Here is a 19507-nt window from a genome sequence, read left to right on the forward strand (position 1 = left end):
AACCAGAACTGAACACAGTACTCCAAGTGCGGTCGCACCACGGCTTTATATAAGGGCATGACAATCCTTGCAGTTTTATTATCAACTCCTTTCCTAATTATCCCCAGCATAGAGTTTGCCTTTTTCACAGCTGCCATGCATTGAGTTGACATTCCCATAGAACTATCAACTAAGACGCCCAAATCCCTTTCCTGGTCTGTGACTGATAGCACGGACCCTTGTAGCGTGTATGTGAAGTATGCATTTTTTGCCCCTATGTGCATCACTTTACATTTTGCTACATTGAACTGCATTTGCCATTTCTTAGCCCACATTTGCCATTTCTTAGCCCATTTCTTGGGGCTCCAAACACTTTTAATCACTACACCACTCTGGAGTGATGTGATATACAATCTTTGTGATGTAACGTCTTTGTGATGTAATGGTTTATGATGTAATGTTTTGTTGAGCCTATGGGCATTTTTGGGTGCTGCCTGCAGACATGATGGTAAAGGCTCCAGGCCTCTACCTTCTACATCTGAATAAAGCTGATAGCTTGAAACTCTGGTTGGTCTCTAAGGAGCTACTTGACTTGAATTTTTTTCCTACTACAGACTAACATGGCTAGAGTGGAGCCAGCGTGGTATAGTGGTTAAGAGCAGGTGGATTCTAATCTGGAGAACCAAGTTTGATTTCCCACTTTGGTGGAGGCTTATCTGGTGAACCAGATGTGTTTCCGCACTCCTACATTCCTGCTGGGTGACCTTGGGCTAGTCACAGTCCTCTCAGAACTCTCTCAGCCCCACCTACCCCACAAGGTGTCTGTTGTGGAAAGAGGAAGGGAAAGGAGCTTGTAAGCCACCTTGAGTCTCCTTACAGGAGAGAAAGGTGGGGTATAAATCAAAATTCCCCCTCCTCTTCTTCCTCTTCTTCTTCCCACTTGAAACTGCCCCAGAAGTAAAGGCAGGATCATCTCTTTGTTTTGGGCCATAGGTCCTTTGGGGAAGAAGGAAGTGGGCACCAGAAGACCCATTGCTGGGCATTATGGTGCCCATGAGCACTATGCTGGGGATCACTGGGTTTGAGTTTTGGGTTAAGGTTGGAGTCATACCAATCTTTTTTCCCCCCATTTGGCTTCATAACCTGCTTTTCTCTACTGCAAGGAGACTCAAATTAACTTTCAACTCCTACCCTTCCCCTCCCCACAACAGACACCTTGTGAGGTTGGTGGGGCTGAGAGAGTTTGGAGAGAACTGTGACTAGCCCGGGATCACCCAGCAGGCTTCCTGTGGAGGAACGGGGAAACAAACCCACTTCGTCAAATAAGAGTCTGCCGCTCATGTGGAGGGATTAATTCTTATCCTTGGCCCCTTCCGCACATGCAGAATAATGCACTCTCAATCCACTTTCAACGCACTTTGCAACTGGATTTTACTGTGCAGAATAGCAAAATCCACTTGCAAACAATTGTGTAAGTGGGTTGAAAGTGCATTATTTTGCATGTGCGGAAGGGGCCCTTCTATTTGAGGACTGTTGGAAATAAGCCACATTCCAAAAGAAGTCACTTGATCAGCTCTATCTGATTTTTAAAAAAAAATTAATGAATTTTTAAGATAAACAAAAATAGATACTATAATAGCCTACAAAAATGCAAATGAACAATTCATAAATTTGACTCTGTGTGTCTGTTTTCGTGTGTGTGCTTATTGTTGACCAAAGACACTTCTAGATGCAGGAGTAATTCCAGGAGCAGATATGACACCCGAAGCCGCTCTTGCAAAGCTGTCCTACATCCTGGGCAAGCCCCAACTTAGTTTGGCTGAGAAGAGAAAGGTATGTTTTCTTTGCCTTTTGAGCCTGGACTCTGTGTGAGCGGTTCCACGCCAGTGTGGCGTAGCGGTTAAGAGCAGGTGCACTCTAATCTGGAGAACCGGGTTTGATTCCCCGCTCTGCCACTTGAGCTGTGGAGGCTTATCTGGTGAACTAGATTGGCTTGTGCACTAGCCAGCACATGCCAGCTGGGTGACCTTGGGCAAGTCACAGTTCTTCGGAACTCTCTCAGCCCCTCCCACCTCATGGGGTGTTTGTTGGGGGGGGGGCAGGAGATTGCAAGCCCCTTTGAGTCTCCTTACAGGAGAGAAAGGAGGCATATCAATCCAAACTCTTCTTTTTCTTCTTCTGCATGCAGATTCAGATTTATGTTTTTTGCAAACAGTAGACCCCTTACCCTACCCATCGGTTCATCCTCTTGTGAATCTGACACTGTCAGCATTTCCCAGCCTCACCCCGCTCTGGCATGAAAAGTCATGTCAGAAGTGCTCTCTTTCCCCAGGGACAGAGAGATGCAGACGTGGGACAAGAGGGAACGCATTGGGACAAGAAATCTTGCTCTGACGCAGCTCCTCTCTCGGTGCCGTGCAAACAGGAAGCGCGCTGGGACAAGATTTCTTGCCCCGATGTGCTTCCTGTCCCACCATGTGCCAGAGTGCCGGTGGGTAATCGGCCTGAGAGTACTTTCACAAATAGGTAGAGATACTATACTATACTTGTCTGAAGTGCCGTCATGTCACAGCCAATTTGTGGCTAACCCGGAGGCATAGCTGGGCCAAACTGCACCCAATGTGCAGTGTGCCCCAAGGTCTCCTGGGAACTGTAGTTCCTCAGGCAGTTTTTAGCCTGAACTTTAAATAGGCCCCTTTTTTCAGCTTGAAAAAGTACTAGAAAAAAGAAAAGGAACTAAGGTAAATGTGGGAAGGGGGTGGGGGTGGGGCGCTGCGGGGGGGGGGGGCGCAAGGAAAAGGGAGAGGGGCCGAGGACGATTTTCTGCCCCCAGGCGTGCACCCAGTGCGTGCCCCCCTGCCCCCTTGCCATTCCGCCACTGGGCTTACCTGTCTATATATGTATGCAAGTATATATGTACTACCAAGTTGCAGGTGACAGCAAGGAGCTTTAAAGGCAAGTGAGAAGCCGGGTAGTTTGTCATTGTCTTTCTTGGCAGTCTTCCTTCCAAGTACTGACCCAGTTTGGCTTCCACGATCTGATGAGATTGGGCAAAACTATGGCCCCTTCCGCACATTCAGAATGATGCATTTTCAATCCATTTGCAATGCACTTTGCAGCTGGATTTTACTGTGCGGGATAGCAAAATCCACTTCCAAACAATTGCAAAAGTGTGTTGAATGTGCATTATTCTGCATGTGCGGAAGGGACCCAGTAATCCTATATAGTAATCCAGTAATCCTATATAGGGATCTGCATTTCTAATGGAAAAATCAATTATTCCATTGAGCATTTCAAAAGCGTTGGAGGTGGTTCAGTGGAAGAGCTTGTAGGGAAAAAAGCCAAACTACTTGGATATGTCCCAGGCTGGTGTTGACCTTTGACTCTGTCACGAAAATAAAGCTAGTTTATATGGGGTTCTTAGGAAGCCTCTCATCCAAGCACTTGATTGTACATTGACTGGTTTAACTTCAGCAAGATTGTTCAATCAGGTGTCTTCCAACCATATCCTGGAACCGTATCTTCTACTCCTTTAGCTGCTTCTATCAAACTTGGGTTTCCATATTCAAGTCCCCCACATCTGTTGTGTGAATCAAGCACGGTAATTGCTGTGTTGTCTACCGATTGCTTTACATCTTCCTCCTGTTAAGTACCGCAATAGTTGGGGAAGGATCATAGAAAACACGTCTCTACCTGATCCTTTGCTCGTGCCAAGATTTGTTCGGGATCTTTTCTAAGACAAAAGCAGACCTTATTTTGGGGAGAAGGTGGAATGTAAGGAATCAGTAAGGTCCAGACCAAAAGTAACTGTAAGAGTTCTTTATTAGCTGGCTTTCATGATCAGCTCTACAGACAATGCAGATTCTGACCCCCTCCTTGTCGGGCGACCGCTTTTATGGGTCTCTTCTTCCCGCCAAGAACTGGACATAAACAATATCCCATTCCCACAAACCAGAAGCAGTTTCACACAGACAGAAAGCAAGGTTAAGTACGCGATAACAACTATGCTGGGCATTCAGCCCAACGCGGCTGAGGAATCTCTTCCAAGGCCAAACCAGCCTGCTAACTAAATCACAACCTTACAGGGAAGGCCTGATGAGATTGGGCAAACTATGGCCCCTTCCGCACGTGCAGAATAATGCACTTTCAATCCACTTTCAATGCGCTTTGCGGCTGGATTTTACTGTGTGAGATAGCAAGATCCACCTACAAACAGTTATAAAAGTGGGTTGGAAGTGCATTGTTCTGCATGAGTGGAAGGGGCCCTAGTATTTTCCATGAAACTTAACCTTCAATTAAACGTGGCTAGAGCTGCAGCTGTAAAGTCTGATCCAGACTTGTGAAGAAGCCAATGGTATCCATTTAATCGGGGTTAGCTTTCAAGTAAATGTGCGCAGTGTTGCACACCGAAACCTCTGGAATATTTTCCAACAACATGCAGTAATATTGGGCCAGGATTTCTCAGCACAAACATTTAAGAAACAGGCTGTGAAAACTCAAGACGAATGTATCAATGCAAAACCTCGACCCGTTCACTGGTCCCCAAGAAGTGCAGTCACTGATACTTTTCTTTAAAATAACTTAATGGATTGTGGTGGGTTTTCCGGGCTGTGTGGCCGTGGTCTGGTGGATCCTGTTCCTAACGTTTCGCCTGCATCTGTGGCTGGCATCTTCAGAGGAAAGTCTGTTACACACTATGATACACACTGTGATACATTCTCTCTGTGATACACCTCTGAAGATGCCAGCCACAGATGTAGGCGAAACGTTAGGAACAAGATCCACCAGACCAAGGCCACACAGCCCAGAAAATCCACCATAACCTGTTGAATCCGGCCATGAAAGCTTTTGACAATACATTTAACTTAATGGAAATGGAGCAGGAAATGGAGCTACCAATGGCTACTGAAGGCCCTCTTGGCAGTAGCAAAGCAAAGCTTTCCCTTGGGCTTCCCATGCCTGTCTGCTCCAGTCTACAGCTTCACTCATTGGCTAAACCAGCAGGAAGGTGGAGGAAGCCTGTTTCCATGAAATAAATTGGAGGGACAACTCTGCTCCTGACCCCAAAGTTAATCCATCTCCCTGCATAACACAAGAAATTCACAACTATCCCCCTGCTCTGTGCTCAGAAGAAATCAAAACGTCAGGATCCCTCGGCCAATCTGACCTACAGGAAAATTCCTCCCTGACCCCAAGGGGTGATTGGCTGGCAGGCAAAAGCTGACCTGCAGGGAGGCCGGGGGAGGGGGGACTTGGCGGCGGGCAGCTGCAGCGCCTGCCTGGGCCGCCTGTGGCCACTGATCCCCACCCCCAGCCTCCGTACAGTCCGGCTTTTGCCCTCCCCACGCCCTGTCAACTTGCACGGAGCCCCAGGGGGGCATGTTAGCCTGCACAGAAGCCGAGGGGCAGGGTTCGGCGGCGGGCAGCCCTGCCCCTCAGCCCCACCACCCCGAATGCGGGCGGCGCCATTTCCAAGCGCCATTTCCCTCTCACGATCTGCCTGGTCACAGAAATGAGTCTAGTTGTTAACAAGCAGCATGCCCAGATTTGAAGGTGGGTAGGATTAGGTTTTCTCCAACCCGACTCATGCTACTTATCTGGCTGGGATTCACCTTAAAATGGTTGTGGGCCCCTGAATCGGTAACAGAGCATGAGGGGGCAGGAGCGGACTTGAGCCTGCCCTGCCTTCCATCCCTGCCATTTTTGACAAAGACCCCCATTGGGGTGGTGGGATGGACTATTGTCTCACTGCTGATTCCACTGGGCCAGGGGTCTGCAACCTGCGGCTCTCCAGATGTTCATGGACTACAAATCCCATCAGCCCCTGCCAGCATGGTCAGTTGGGGCTGGTGGGAATTGTAGTCCATGAACATCTGGAGAGCCACAGGTTGCAGACCCATGCCCTGGGCAATGTGGGTGCTCCATGTTAACTGGTGAGAAGACCATTTGTAATGGCAGAGTCTCCATGTTAACCATATGGAAGGGAGCTTCCGGCCCTCCTCGTTTGTTACTTCAGAAGGTCAGGACACCAAGAAAGGTGCTGCATTACACAGAGCTTCGTGCGTCCTTCCTTCCTGTGGACCTTACCATTTGCGTTAACCCCATGATTATCTTTCCACTCCTCAACTGCCTGGTGATTTACAAGGCAATTTGTATGGCTTGTTCGTGGGTGCTGCGTGGCTTGTGATAATTACACGTGCTAAAACACGTGTTTCAGAACTCACACTTGGTCCCTGTGTCCCCAGGGTAAAAGGACAGCTGTCGGATGTCTTCAGGGTTAACTATTAAAGCGAAACACATTGCAGGAACACGCGTTGCGGGTTAGTTTTTCACATCATCGAAGGAAGGGATAGAAATGTTGTCGGTGAATCGTTTTAACGCTGCTCTAAAACATCTTTGTGCGTTCCACTATTGAACAGCCCTGTCTATCAGGAAGTTCTTCCTGATGTTTAGGTGGAATCTCTTTTCCTTCACCTTGAACCCATTACTCCTGGTCCTAGTCTCTGGAGCCGCAGAAAACAAGCTTGCTCCCTCACCAACATGACATCCCTTCAAATATCTAAACACGGCTATCCTGTCACCTCTTAACCTTCTCTTCACCAAATTAAATACACCCAGCTCCCTAAGTCTCTCCTTGTAGGGCAGTGATGGCGAACCTTTTCGAGGCCAAGTGCCCAAATTGCAACCCAAAACTCACTTATTTATCACAAAGGGCCAACACGGCAATTTAACCTGAATACTGAGGTTTTAGTTTAGAAAAAACGGTTGGCTCCGAGGCATGCGTTACTCGGGAGTAAGCTTGGTGGTAGTTGGTGGCTTTGCTTTGAAGCAACTGTTCAACTCTTCCAATGGGTAAATCACGACCCTAGGAGGGTTTACTCAGAAGCAAGCCCCATTGCCAGCAACCGAGCTTACTCCCAGGTAAAGGATCACGCTTTAGTTCTTCGCATGAAAATCAGTGGGGTTTAACAGCGCTTAACAGGGTTACCTACACTGCTTCCCCAAAACTAGGTCTTAGGTTTAATGCTAATAATCAAGCCCAGCAGCCCAAGCCAGCCTAGATGTGGGGGGGGGGGGGGGCTCTGTTTGCGTGTGCCCACAGGGAGGGCTCTGAGTGCCACCTCTGGCACCCATGCCATAGGTTCGCCATCACTGTCGTAGGGCATGGACTCCAGATCTTTTACAATTTTGGCTGCCCTCTTCTGGACCCGCTCCAGCTTGTCAAGGATGGGGCAATGGGAAGATTGCCCCCCCCCTCCTAAACATTGTACTTACCACATGAGAACATGTCACTGCATAGCAAATTGGTGTCTGCTCCCCTGAAAAAGAACGATAAAATATTCCCAGCTCGTAACACCTACGGTCTTTTCTTTTTTTCGACATTTTTTCTTTGTGAGACAAGCCTAAACAGTACCAAATCTGGGGGGAAGTCGTCCTTCCCACAACACTCCTTTTTCTTTTCGCTTTACACAGCTGGATTTCCAGATGTTATCACCACCAACTGTGTTCCCAGGCTCATCCTTCCCAATAAAGCAACTCTGTGCTACAAAAACTGGGAATCCCCAATCCAGCAAGACTTCTACACATATCAGCTTTGTGTGTGTGTGTGTGTAGCAGAGCTTCTGCTTTTTCCTTTTGAGAGCCAGCATGGTGTAATGGTTAAGAGCAGGTGCATTCTAATCTGGAGAACCGGGTTTGATTCCCCGCTTTGCCACTTGAGCTGTGGAGGCTCATGCCAGTTGGGTGACCTTGGGGTAATCACAGTTCTTCCGAGCTCTCTCAGCTCCATCTACCTCACAGGGTGTTTGTTGTGAGGGGGGAAGGGAAAGGAGTTTGTAAGCCCCTTTGAGTCTCCTTACAGGAAAGAAAGGGGGGATGTAAATCCAACTCTTCTTCTTTTTGAAAAGCCGTTTCCCGTTATGGCTGCAGGACCTCTTCAGTCCCCTTTTGTTGAGGTTATGAAGTGATGGAAGTAGCGTTTAGAAAAACAGACTGAGAAGCCATCTGGTCCCATGGCATAGTTTGTTCAGAGCCAAAGTATGTATCACAGTATTAGCAGGGTGTGGTGGTTAAAAGCTGTGGACTCTAATCTAGAGATCCAAGTTTGTTTTCCCTGCCCCTCCATACAAAGCCTGGATTCTAATCGAGAGAATCCCTTCTCCTCCATATGAAGCCTGCTGGGTGACCTTGGGCTAGTTGCAGTTCTCTCAGAACTCTTTCAGCCCCACCTTCCTCACAAGATGTCTGCTGTGGGGAGAGGAAGGGAAGGAGTTTGTAAGCCGCTTTGAGATCCCTTACAGTTGACAAAAGTGAGACATAGGCCGTTTCCCCACTTTTAAAATGACGTCCATTTCGTCTGGTCCAGGACCTTTTTAGCCCGAGGGTCATGTTCCCCAGGCTTCCCCACTGCCCCGCGCCCTGTGCCGGGTCATCAAAAGGCGCCGTTTTGAGCAGCGCCAGAATGACCCGCGCTGAGGGGGTGCAAGAGCAGCAGAGTCGGGGCGGCTGCGTTGTAGCCGCCCCTGTAGTGGGGAGTGCAGATGAAACAGTGAGTGGGGAAAGGGCCATAAATCCAATTTTTTCTTCTCAACACCTGACACAACTACAGTTCCTTAATTATTTGTGGAAAGACATTGGGGTTGCCAGCTCAGTGCTCACAGCCCGCAGAAGACCAGTGGGTGGACTGCCAACAAATGGCATCTGTAACAACACGGCATTACTTCTGGCACGAACCTGGAATTGCCCTAACTGCATCTCCATGATTCTCCAGGTCTCACCCAAAACTCTATGGTAAGTTTTGAATGAATCCTGGAGCATCATGATGACATGATCACTGGCTTTTTGGGGCTCACACCAGAAGTGATATCATGGTGATGGAACACCTATCTCCCACCTCAGATTTTGCCCTTCTTGCTCCACTGAGCCAAGAACCTGGAATCGGGGTAGGATGTCTCCTGGAATGGGGGTGGGGGTGGGGGCGGATCTCCTACCACCGCAGGAGATCCAGCATGTCTAAAACCTGTGGTAGTTTGTTTAGAGGGCAACCAGAATGGTAAAAAGGTCTGGAATCCATGCCCTACGAGGAGAGACTTAGGGAACTGGGTATGTTTAGTTTGGTGAAGAGAAGGTTGAGAGGTGACATGATAGCCATGTTTAGATATTTAAAAGGATGTCATGTTGGTGAGGGAGCAAGCTTGTTTTCTGCTGCTCCAGAGACAAGGATCAGGAGTGATGGGTTCAAGGTGAAAAGAGATTCCACCTAAACATTAGGAAAAACTTCCTGACATTGAGGGCTTTTCGAAAGTGGAATGCACTACCCCGGAGTGTTGTGGAGTCTCCTTCTTTGGAGGTTTTTAATCATATCTCAGCCGTGCTTTGATTGTGTGTTCCTGCATTTCAGGGGTTGAACGTGATGGCCCGTGCGGTCTCTTCCAACTCTATGATTCCCAACTTGTTTATTTATTTATAGCATTTTTGTTTTGCTTAATTCATGCATATTGAAAAACAGTCTGAACAAAACATGTGGATTTCTGCTTTCCCCCCACAGATGCTGAGTGAGAATTTAAGAGGAGAGAGAACTGTTGTGCCCATAGGAACTCGAATCACTCTCAAAGACAGCAAATTTATTCAAGGGATCGCCAAATATCTGTATATCAGCTGCAAGGAGGTACCTGTTCAAATGGCATTTGTTAGAGCAGGAAACCCACTTCAGAATACACAGTGTGAAAAAGGGTGAAAGCATCATGCAGGGCCTTAGGATGAAAGCAGGATGGCTTTTCCGGACGCAGCTAGCAGCACAAATGACCTGTGACTTTTTCAAGCCTCCAGTCAATGGGTTTTCATTGGATTCTTTTAGCTTTTCGTCCCCTGCTGTTCTTTAAGGATTCAAGACCTGGTTAAAATAAGCCACATATAAAGCAGTTACTGATGCTGCCTAAGCCTGTGCATTTGATCACTGTTGGAATAATTAAAATCCCTAACAGGTTTAGAGATGATGTTTATGTTGTGACAGTGTTGAAAGGTCACCTGGTGCAGCCTTGCTGGATCAGAACAGTTTTACATCTGGTCATAAGAACATAAGAACGAGCCTGCTGGATCAGACCAGAGTCCATCTAGTCCAGCTCTCTGCTACTCGCAGTGGCCCACCAGGTGCCTTTGGGAGCTCATCTGCAGGATGTGAAAGCAATGGCCTTCTGCTGCTGCTGCTGCTCCTGAGCACCTGGTCTGCTAAGGCATTTGCAATCTGAGATCAAGGAGGATCAAGATTGGTAGCCATAGATAGACTTCTCCTCCATAAATCTGTCCAAGACCTTTTTACAGCTATCCAGGTTAGTGGCCATCACCACCTCCTGTGGCAGCATATTCCAAACACCAATCACACATCGCATGAAAAAATGTTTCCTTTTATTAGTCCTAATTCTTCCCCCCAGCATTTTCAATGTCCAGCAGCTTTTCAAGGTCCAGCGGCTTGTCTCACACAGTGGCCAACCAGTGACCCTTGAGGGCCAACCACTGGGCATAGAGGCAGTGGTAGGATTCCAGGAATTTAACAACCGGTATCTGGTGGTGGGATTCAAATAATTTAACAACTGGTTGTTTACAAGCACCATTTTAACAACCGGTTCTGCCAAAGTGGTGCGAACCGGCGGAATCCCACCACTGCATAGAAGCCAAAGCTGTACCCTGGTGTTGCCTCCTGGCACTGGGAATCAGAATTTTACTGCTGTTGAGCATGGAGGTTCCTTTTAGTCCCTATGACTAGTAGCCCCTGTTCTCTATGAATCTGTCTAATCCTCCCTTTAAGGTTTCTATCTTTGTGGCCATCACTACATCCTCTGGCAGCGAATCCCTCATTTATTGGCTTGTTAAGTAAAGAACTATTTCCTTTTGCCTACCCTAAATCTACCTTCCCTTCAGCTCCATTGGGTGCCTTTGAATTCTAGTATGTTGGGAAGGGGAGAAAATGTATGTTTGTCTACCCTCCCTAACCCATGTGTAATTTTATAAACTTCTGTCATGTTGTAACACTGTCCACTGTGTGTCACAAGGAAAGCAGATAAGACGTGTAGGAATCAGTAGATAAAGATTACGGTACGGGGGTGTCAGGGGAAGTAGATGTTCTCTGTAATCGTTGATTTTTGCTTTTTCAGGAGCTAGAGGCGATTAGGGATGCATTGACTCCTGCTTTGGCCTGTGCAGCTGCGAAAACTGGCGATTTGGATGCCCTAAAAGCTTTACAGAATTTGGTAAAAGTCATTTATTTTATTCAAGCATGATAAGACTGCTCCCCCGTCCCTATTCACATGTCTCAAGCGCTCTTTCGGTGGAGATTATTCGGTGCCATCCAGCCTCTAGTCATCAACCCAGACTAAAAAACCCTAAGATCTAAAAAAAACTTTCAGCAAGGAGTCTTCTCAAGCTGTTAACTTGAAATTGCGCGAACTGATAAGTTTTTGATCCTTTTCACGTGTCTTCCCCGTCTTGGATTGGCATGCAGGAGGTGATCTCAATACAGAATCCTCTGCTTGAACCTAGAGATCATTACAAAACATGGACTTGTTCTTGCAACAATGGCGTAGTGGTTCAGAGGAGGTGTACTCTAATCTGGAGGAACCGGGTTTGATTCCCCGCTCTGCCACCTGTGGAGGTTTTTCTGGGGAATTTGGGACTCTGAGGTTTATCTGGGGAATTTGGGACTCTGTAGTGGAGGTTTATCTGGGGAATTTGGGACTGGGGCATTTGGGACTCTTTAGTTTGGAGAGGAGACGGCTGAGGGGGGATATGATTGAAGTTATGCATGGGGTAGAAAATGTTGACAGAGAGAAATTTTTCTCTCTTTCTCACAATACTAGAACCAGGGAGCATTCATTGAAAATGCTGGGGGGAAGAATTAGGACTAATAAAAGGAAACACTTCTTCATGCAACGTGTGATTGGTGTTTGGAATATGCTGCCACAGGAGGTGGTGATGGCTACTAATCTGGATAGCTTTAAAAGAGGCTTGGACAGATTTATGGAGGAAAAGTCGATTTATGGCTACCAATCTTGATCCTCTTTGATCTGAGATTGCAAATGCCTTAGCAGACCAGGTGCTCAGGAGCAGCAGCAGCAGCAGAAGGCCACTGCTTTCACACCCTGCATGTGAGCTCCCAAAGGCACCTGGTGGGCCACTGCGAGTAGCAGAGAGCTGGACTAGATGGACTCTGTTCTGATCCAGCTGGCTTGTTCTTATGTTCTTATGTTCTTATGAATTCAGATTAGCCTGTGCACTCCCAACACACGCCAGCTGGATGACCTTGGACTAGTCACAGTTCTTTGGAGCTCTCTCAGCCCCACCTCCCTCACAGGGTGTTTGTTGTGAGGGGGGGAAGGGCAAGGAGTTTGTAAGCCCCTTTGAGTCTCCTGTAGGAGAGAAAGGGGGGATATAAATCTAACTCTTCTTCTTCTTCTGCTCAAGCCCTGATAGACCAGTGGTGCTATGATTTCATTTATTTATTTTCAGAATTTATATCCCACCTTTCTGCCCTTACAGGGGTCACCAGCAATAAAAAAAAAACCAGGATAAAATTACATTCTAAAACCATTAAAATCACGCCCCCCCACAAAAAAATGATTAGCATGTGGACGAAACCCCTTGTGCCATTTTTAAAGGACACTTCTCTAAACAAACTTTCAGGGTGGCAACTTGAGCTCTGAGGATTATGATGGGCGTACGCCTCTTCACATTGCATCCTGCGAGGGCAATCTGGAGATAGTAACCTACCTACTGGAGTCTGGAGCAACAGTATATGCAAAAGACCGATTTGGAGCTACCCCACTGATGAATGCTATCAGATTCAGGTATTGTTGAAAAAAAGTATTTTGTGTGATGCTCTTTGGGAGAGCAAGACCGTTGCTACTTTATAGAAACACAGTTCTTTGATCCATCGCTGTTGTGAACGGCACGCACAAATGCCTCGTGCTTTATTTCTGCAGAGTGATCACTTTGGGGATGTTCACCTTTCCCCAACTCTGGACATGCCTCAGATATCCCTGTACTTTGAGCGTCCACGTTTGCTGGGCAGGGGGAAAAGTTGCATTTAGATAAGGTGACATTGCCACATCCAAGTCTCCTTTTGGTAGAAGATAACGTTAGCCTGTCAAGTGTGCTAAGTAGACATTGCGTGGCTTTTCTGCCATAGCTAAAAGTTTCCTTCAGTTAATTTTTTTTCTGAAGAAAAGCTCTAGAACACAGGTGTCAAACTGGCAGGGGATTATGGGAACTGCATCATGCTGGCAGGGGATTATGGGAACTGTAGTCCATAACATCTGGAGGGCCGCTAGTTTGACACCTATGCTCTAGAACAGGGGTAGGGAACCTGCGGCTCTCCAGATGTTCAGGAACTACAATTCCCATCAGCCTCTATCAGCATGGCCAATTGACCATGCTGGTAGGGGCTGATGGGAATTGTAGTTCCTGAACATATGGAGAGCCGCAGGTTCCCTACCCCTGCTCTAGAAGATACCCAGGAAGTAGTTTGGCTGGATGCAGTAGGATGTGTCATCTTGCTGCCCATCATAAAACCATGATGTTACATGCAAAATCAGGATACATCTATTAAGGTAAAGTAAAGTTTCCCCTTCAGTTGTGTCCAACCCTGGGGTACCACTGCAAGCAGTGATTTTATAGGCAAGCCTCTTTTGTGGGGTAGTTTGCCATTGCTTTCCCTGGCTATTCTTTACCGCCCAGCTATGAGCTAGGTCAGGGGTAGGGAACCTGCGGCTCTCCAGATGTTCAGGAACTACAATTCCCATCAGCCCCTACCAGCATGGCCAATTGGCCATGCTGACAGAGGCTGATGGGAATTGTAGTTCTAAGTACTCATTTTACCAACCAAGAAATGGATGAATGGCTGAGTTGACCATGAGCCAGCCGCCAGGATATCTGACCCACAGGGGGCTCAAACTCCTGACCGTGTGAGTTGGCAGTGCAAGCACTTAACCACTACACCACGCGGCTCTTACATCTATTAAAGGCCTCCATAAATCTGCCCCATCAGGTTAACAAGAGGTCTAAAACCGTGCCTGAAACTGTATATCTGGGACCTACCTGTCCCATCAGTGCTAGGTGGGGAGGGGCTGTGGCTCAGCATCAGTTTGGCATCCAGAAGGTTCCCAGTTCAATCCTCAGCTTCTCCATTTAAAAGGAAGGACTCTGCCTGAGACCCTGGAGAGCCCATCGGAGCAGACAGTGCTGAACTTCACGGGCCAAAAGGTCGCATTTAATACAAGGCAGCTTCATTTGTTTGTGTGTTACACAAATCACAATTTTCTCCCCCTCTCTGCATATTAATGGTATTCTGAGCAAGCAAAGTTTCCTCTGGGCAGAGGTGTATCTAGGGAAAATGGAGCCTGGTGCAAAATCTCCCCGAGGCTCCATTTTCCTAGAGCTACCTCTGCACTACTGAGGGGTAGGGAAAGGAAGAGGAGTGTAAGCAGTGGTGGGATCCAAATATTTTAGTAATAGGTTCCCATGGTGGTGGGATTCAAACTGTGGCGTAGCGCCAATGGGGCTGGGCCGGGCATTCCAGGGGCGGGGCATTCCTGGGCAGGGCTGTGGCAAGGATGCAGCCACTGCGCCCGGGTCCCTTGAAGCGAATGCCGCGCCAGGCAGGCTGCACGCCGCCCGGGGCACCTCCTGCCTGGAACTGCTTCAGTTCTGCACGCTACTGCTGCTGAGAGGAGGGCGTGGCAAGGCAAAAAATCCATTGGCAAAATCGCATTAAGCTAACCCCCTCTGCGGCTTTTACAAATAATTAGTAACCTACTCTCGGGAACCTGTGAGAACCTGCTGGATCCCACCTCTGAGTGTAAGGGCGATTTTCCGCCCCCCATGTGATTAAATGGCCTCTGCCTGGGGACATTTGTCCCCATATGTCCCTCTGGCAGGTACACCCCTGCCTCTGTGTTGTCCAAGTGTTTATGGCTGGAATCAACTGTCTGTTGTGGGTTTTTCAGGCTGTGTGACCTACGGACTGGTAGTTTTAGCTCCTAATGTATCACTCGCATCTATGGTTGGCATCTTCAGGGTCAGGTCACAGCGAGACTGTGCGGAGAGACGTACGTCTTACTGTGACGTGCTTCTGAAGATGCCAGCCATAGATGCAGGAGAAACATTAGGAGCTGAAATTCCCACACCGCAGCCTGGAAAACCCACCATAGCCGGAGTTTTCTCCTTAAGAATGGTGTTGAATGCCTCAACTGGTGCAGAACTCCTGGTTTAGCATTTTGCACTGTAGAAGGAGTCTGCTCAGTCACTCGGAACAAAACTTTAACTGTCGCTATGACAGTCGGATGGTTCACCGTGCTGTTCTCAGGAAATGTCGTAAGAATCTCTAAAAATTCCCTCCAGCAACTCCAACAAGACTCACTGCAGAACAGAGTTGGCCTTCTGCCAGCACGCCTATGTAAGACGTCCTGCAAACAGCTGTGCATTTGTGTGTGTGTGTGTGTGTGTGTGTGTATCTTAGCCGCACCCAGCGACCGCCTGAGGAATTTCACATGAGTTTGTTATTCAGATTCTTTCGCTTTACCACTCCCGTAAGAGACTCCTGCCGGGACTCTTGATTGCTTTAAAGCTGCCGAAAGCGGGGAGGGAGAGCTGGCAAATGAAAACGAATCTGTGCTTGTGGCTCAGGCTTTCGCCCCTGTCAGGTTGAGAGGAGCAAGTTAAATCTGTTGCCTGTTCCATAGAGACGGTAATGATCGCTCCGGGCCTGCTCGGCCGACGTCGTCCGCCTCAAAGCTCTCAAGTGGAATTGGATGGATTGTGTGGAATTAGTTTAGCTACTTCCACTGCAGGTCTTGGCCGAACTCTGAGTTAATTCTGCACGGGGAGAAAATGCTGCAGAAAAGACCTTCGCTGTGCAAAGACAGCCAATCTATAGAAGTAGGGTGGAGATATTAGAAGCAAGCCTTTATTGGCATAGACAGCAGTACAATAATAAACAAAAACGGATTAAAAAGCAAATGCAATACAAAATACATGTTAGGTTGAAGGAAATCTACTGGCGTTTAGTAATTTCCAGGAGAAAGTCTGCCACTATCATACAGAGAGAAGGATCAGGGTTGTCCAACAAGTAGTGTAATCTAATTAAATCGGGGAGATCGGGTAAATGTAAAGGAGTAAGATTCACATACTTGGATCTGATTTCCTTGAATCTGAGACAGTGAAGTAATTGGTGGGTGGAGATATTAGAGCAAATGAAAGGAGGCATGTAAATGCTGCCCTGTACTGCTGTACTGGGACCCTTTCATTCATAAAAATTTCAAATAGATGTATTTTCTATTCTACGACAATATAAGGCCACTTCACCTGATCGAAAAGAAGCCCTGGCCACATTCTCGTGTCCACTTTTGGCCACCTGAGTTAGCCTTTATCCTCCGTTCCTTCAGATTGGAACGTACCATCGACAGAGAAAAGCAGAAATTGGGGCAAAAAGGAGCAGCAGTGGCGTAGTGGCTAAGAGCAGGTGCACTCTGATCTGGAGGAACCAGGTTTGATTTCCAGCTCTGCCGCTTGAGCTGTGGAGGCTTATCTGGGGAATTCAGATTAGCCTGCACACTCCCACACACGCCAGCTGGGTGACCTTGGGCGAGTCACAGCTCTTCTGAGCTCTCTCAGCCCCACCTACCTCGCAGGGTGTTTATTGTGAGGGGGGAAGGGAAAGGAGATTGTTAGCCCCTTTGAGTCTTCTTCAGGAGGGAAAGGGGGGATATAAATCAAAACTCTTCTTCTCTTCTATCTGCAGCACAATGGACAGGGATGCTCGATTGCTCGTGCTCCTGCAATGCAACCAATCCAGATCTAACCTTCCTTACCCCATTCTTTCTGCAAATCCTCTTTCTTAAACCAAGGCACGATTGTTTGCACACCTCTGAGGCCCCCCTCCCCCATTTAGCCCACACAGTTCACGAGAGAACGTCAAGCGCAAACAAGATCTGCCGAACAGGGAGCTTCCAGTGCACTGAGCCAAACCGCACGGTAGAGTGGGAAGAATTTCTAAGCTTTCTCTGTGGCAGTGCTTTCCAAATCACTGGTAGCTGAGTCACACTTTGTTTCTGAGTTGGGATTGAACTGAAAGGAGAAGCACGCCTCACCCTTGTGTCCCTGAAAGGTTTGTTTTACGGGGAGTTAAAATGTTAGAAGTGCCTTCTCCGAGCAGATTCCACCCTCAGTGTTTCTGCCTGAGTCACTGTTCTAAGCACCCTTCCTCTGAGGACAGGCGTTGCATCTCTGCTTATAAGGTTACTTCATGACCCAATCCATTGCAGAGATATGGCAATACTTCCTTCCCCCAGTGAAGACTGATTTAGAGGGTGGTAAGCTCAACATGTTTTATGCATACCGTGTTTCCCCGAATATAAGACAGTGTCTTATATTAATTTTTGCTCCCAAAGATGTGCTATGTCTAATTTTCAGGGGATGTCTTATTTTTCCTGTGTTCTGTTCGTCGGGCATGCTTCCAAACAAAAACTTTGCTATGTCTTACTTTCGGGGGATGCCTTATATTTCTCACTTCAGCAAAACCTCTACTATGTCTTATTTTTCGGGGATGTCTTATATTAGGGGAAACAGGGTAGGTGTGGCATGCAGCTTCTCTGTGGATGGATGCGGTGGGCCTATGTCAAGGAAGAAGAGAAGAAGAAGAGTTTGGATTTATACCCCACCATTCTCTCCTGTAAGGAGACTCAAGGTGGCTTCCAAGCTTACAAGATCCTTTCCCTTCCTCTCCCCACAACAAACACCTTGTGAGGCAGGTGGGGCTGAGAGAGTTCCGAAGAACTGTGACTGGCCCAAGGTCACCCAGCAGGAGTGCGGAAACACATCTGGTTCACCAGATAAGCCTCTACCACTCAGGAGTGGGGAAATCAAACCTGGTTCTCCAGATTAGAATCCACCTGCTCTTAACCACTACACCACACTGGGAGGCATTTGCTCTCATCTACAGTAGTTAGAGGATTGGACTACAATCTGGGAGATGAGTTTGAATCTCCACTCTGCAGGGCAAGCTGGTTTGGGCAAGCCGAGCAGAGGAGAGCTGAAGGGCGTTGTAAGCTGCTTGCTTTGGATCCCCATTCAGGAGAAAAGTGGGGTATAAATAAAATAAAATAGGCAATGGTTCTATTTTCCAGCCACGCGAACAAGACTTTTTTGTTATCTCTTTTGGAAAGACAAAACGTGTAGCTGAACTTGTTTATCTATCTGTTCACCAAAAGTTTCCACCTGCCTTTTGGCCGTGCATGGATTGCACAAAAGGAATAAACCAGATTAAAAACCCACAAACAACCTTGGCAGCCTCACATAGGCTCAAAGGCACAAGACACTTTTGTTTACTGGTGGCCCAGATAAATAAGATAGCTTTCCTAGAGTTCACAGATAAGAGCGGTTCCAAGTGGGAACATCCCTTTGAGGAGGGTGCTTCCTGTAAGCGGGGTGTCACTCTGCCAGAAAAAATCTCCCCTCTTGATTCTATTTTAAGCAGTAAAGCATGTTTATTTTATGTATTTACAACATTTTAATCTCTTTTTATTTTTATGAATATAAACAGAACACAAAAAGGTAAAACTAGAAACAACATCATAATGACCGTTTCAATTGCATCAAAAGGAAATGAAAATGTCATACCTATCATATAATCAACAATAAACATTAAATGGTGACAGCCACTATTATGAGCAGTAAATAAAGGCATAATAATCAGCATTGGATAATAATGATCGTCATCACAATAAATCTTATCACAGATCATAATATACCCTATGCAATATTTAATAAACATGGTAATCATGTTATATAACATATGATCATATGGTAAATCGTGATGAAATAGAATAGATAAAAAAATCCTACAATGATAATCATTTATGACATATTTCCAAAAATACCTCCTGAATGTTGAAAGTTAGGTTCATGTATTGTAATCACCTGTCCATAATATGTTTGACTGTTTCCTCCCTTTTCCTCTTGACCTTGGGCTAATCGCAGTTCTTTGGAACTCTAGCCGATTCCCCATGGTCAATTAGTCGCGTGATACTCACATGAAATATCAAGGATTCAGGAAGAACTCCCCACTGCCCGATCGATGATCATTCCTCCGGTTCTGTCCTCCCCCCACCCACCTGCCATTTCTCCACTTTCCCCATCCAATTTAGAGGTCCATTCCATCTGTTCCATTCCACCTGGCTGTCCACCCATGTCAATCTGCATTAAGTGCTATTCCACAAGATATTTCCTTCAAACTATTGGCTTCCTTCCTCTTCCACCATTCCATCCATTCACTATACCACTGTTCATCTCCACCTCTTTCCTCCCCTCCACCTTTCTTTCTATCTTTGGCTGCATTTCCACCCCACTCCACCATTTCCTCTTTCCAATCCATTTCTGTCTTCATTTCATTTCTATATTTTCTAAATTGCCTTATGTATGGGCTGTGCCATCCCTGCACCACCTTTCCCTCTTGTTTCCTTCTAGCTCCATTATGTCCATT

The 19507-nt window shown here is 47.0% G+C and overlaps 1 protein-coding gene across 1 annotated transcript in view; it reads left to right on the forward strand.

Annotated features, from left to right (window-relative positions):
* The window catches only part of ASPG (asparaginase), a 100619-nt gene that overhangs the window by 51061 nt on the left and 30051 nt on the right, over nt 1-19507 (forward strand). The window contains exons 9-13 of the mRNA XM_048485380.1: nt 1699-1812; nt 9527-9646; nt 11130-11225; nt 12655-12823; nt 13104-13108. Of these exons, the coding sequence (XP_048341337.1) occupies nt 1699-1812; nt 9527-9646; nt 11130-11225; nt 12655-12823; nt 13104-13108 (504 nt within the window). The remainder of the gene's footprint in view (nt 1-1698; nt 1813-9526; nt 9647-11129; nt 11226-12654; nt 12824-13103; nt 13109-19507) is intronic.

The sequence above is a fragment of the Sphaerodactylus townsendi genome, linkage group LG02 (genome assembly GCF_021028975.2).
Source record: "Sphaerodactylus townsendi isolate TG3544 linkage group LG02, MPM_Stown_v2.3, whole genome shotgun sequence".
Taxonomy (NCBI): Eukaryota; Metazoa; Chordata; class Lepidosauria; order Squamata; family Sphaerodactylidae; genus Sphaerodactylus; species Sphaerodactylus townsendi.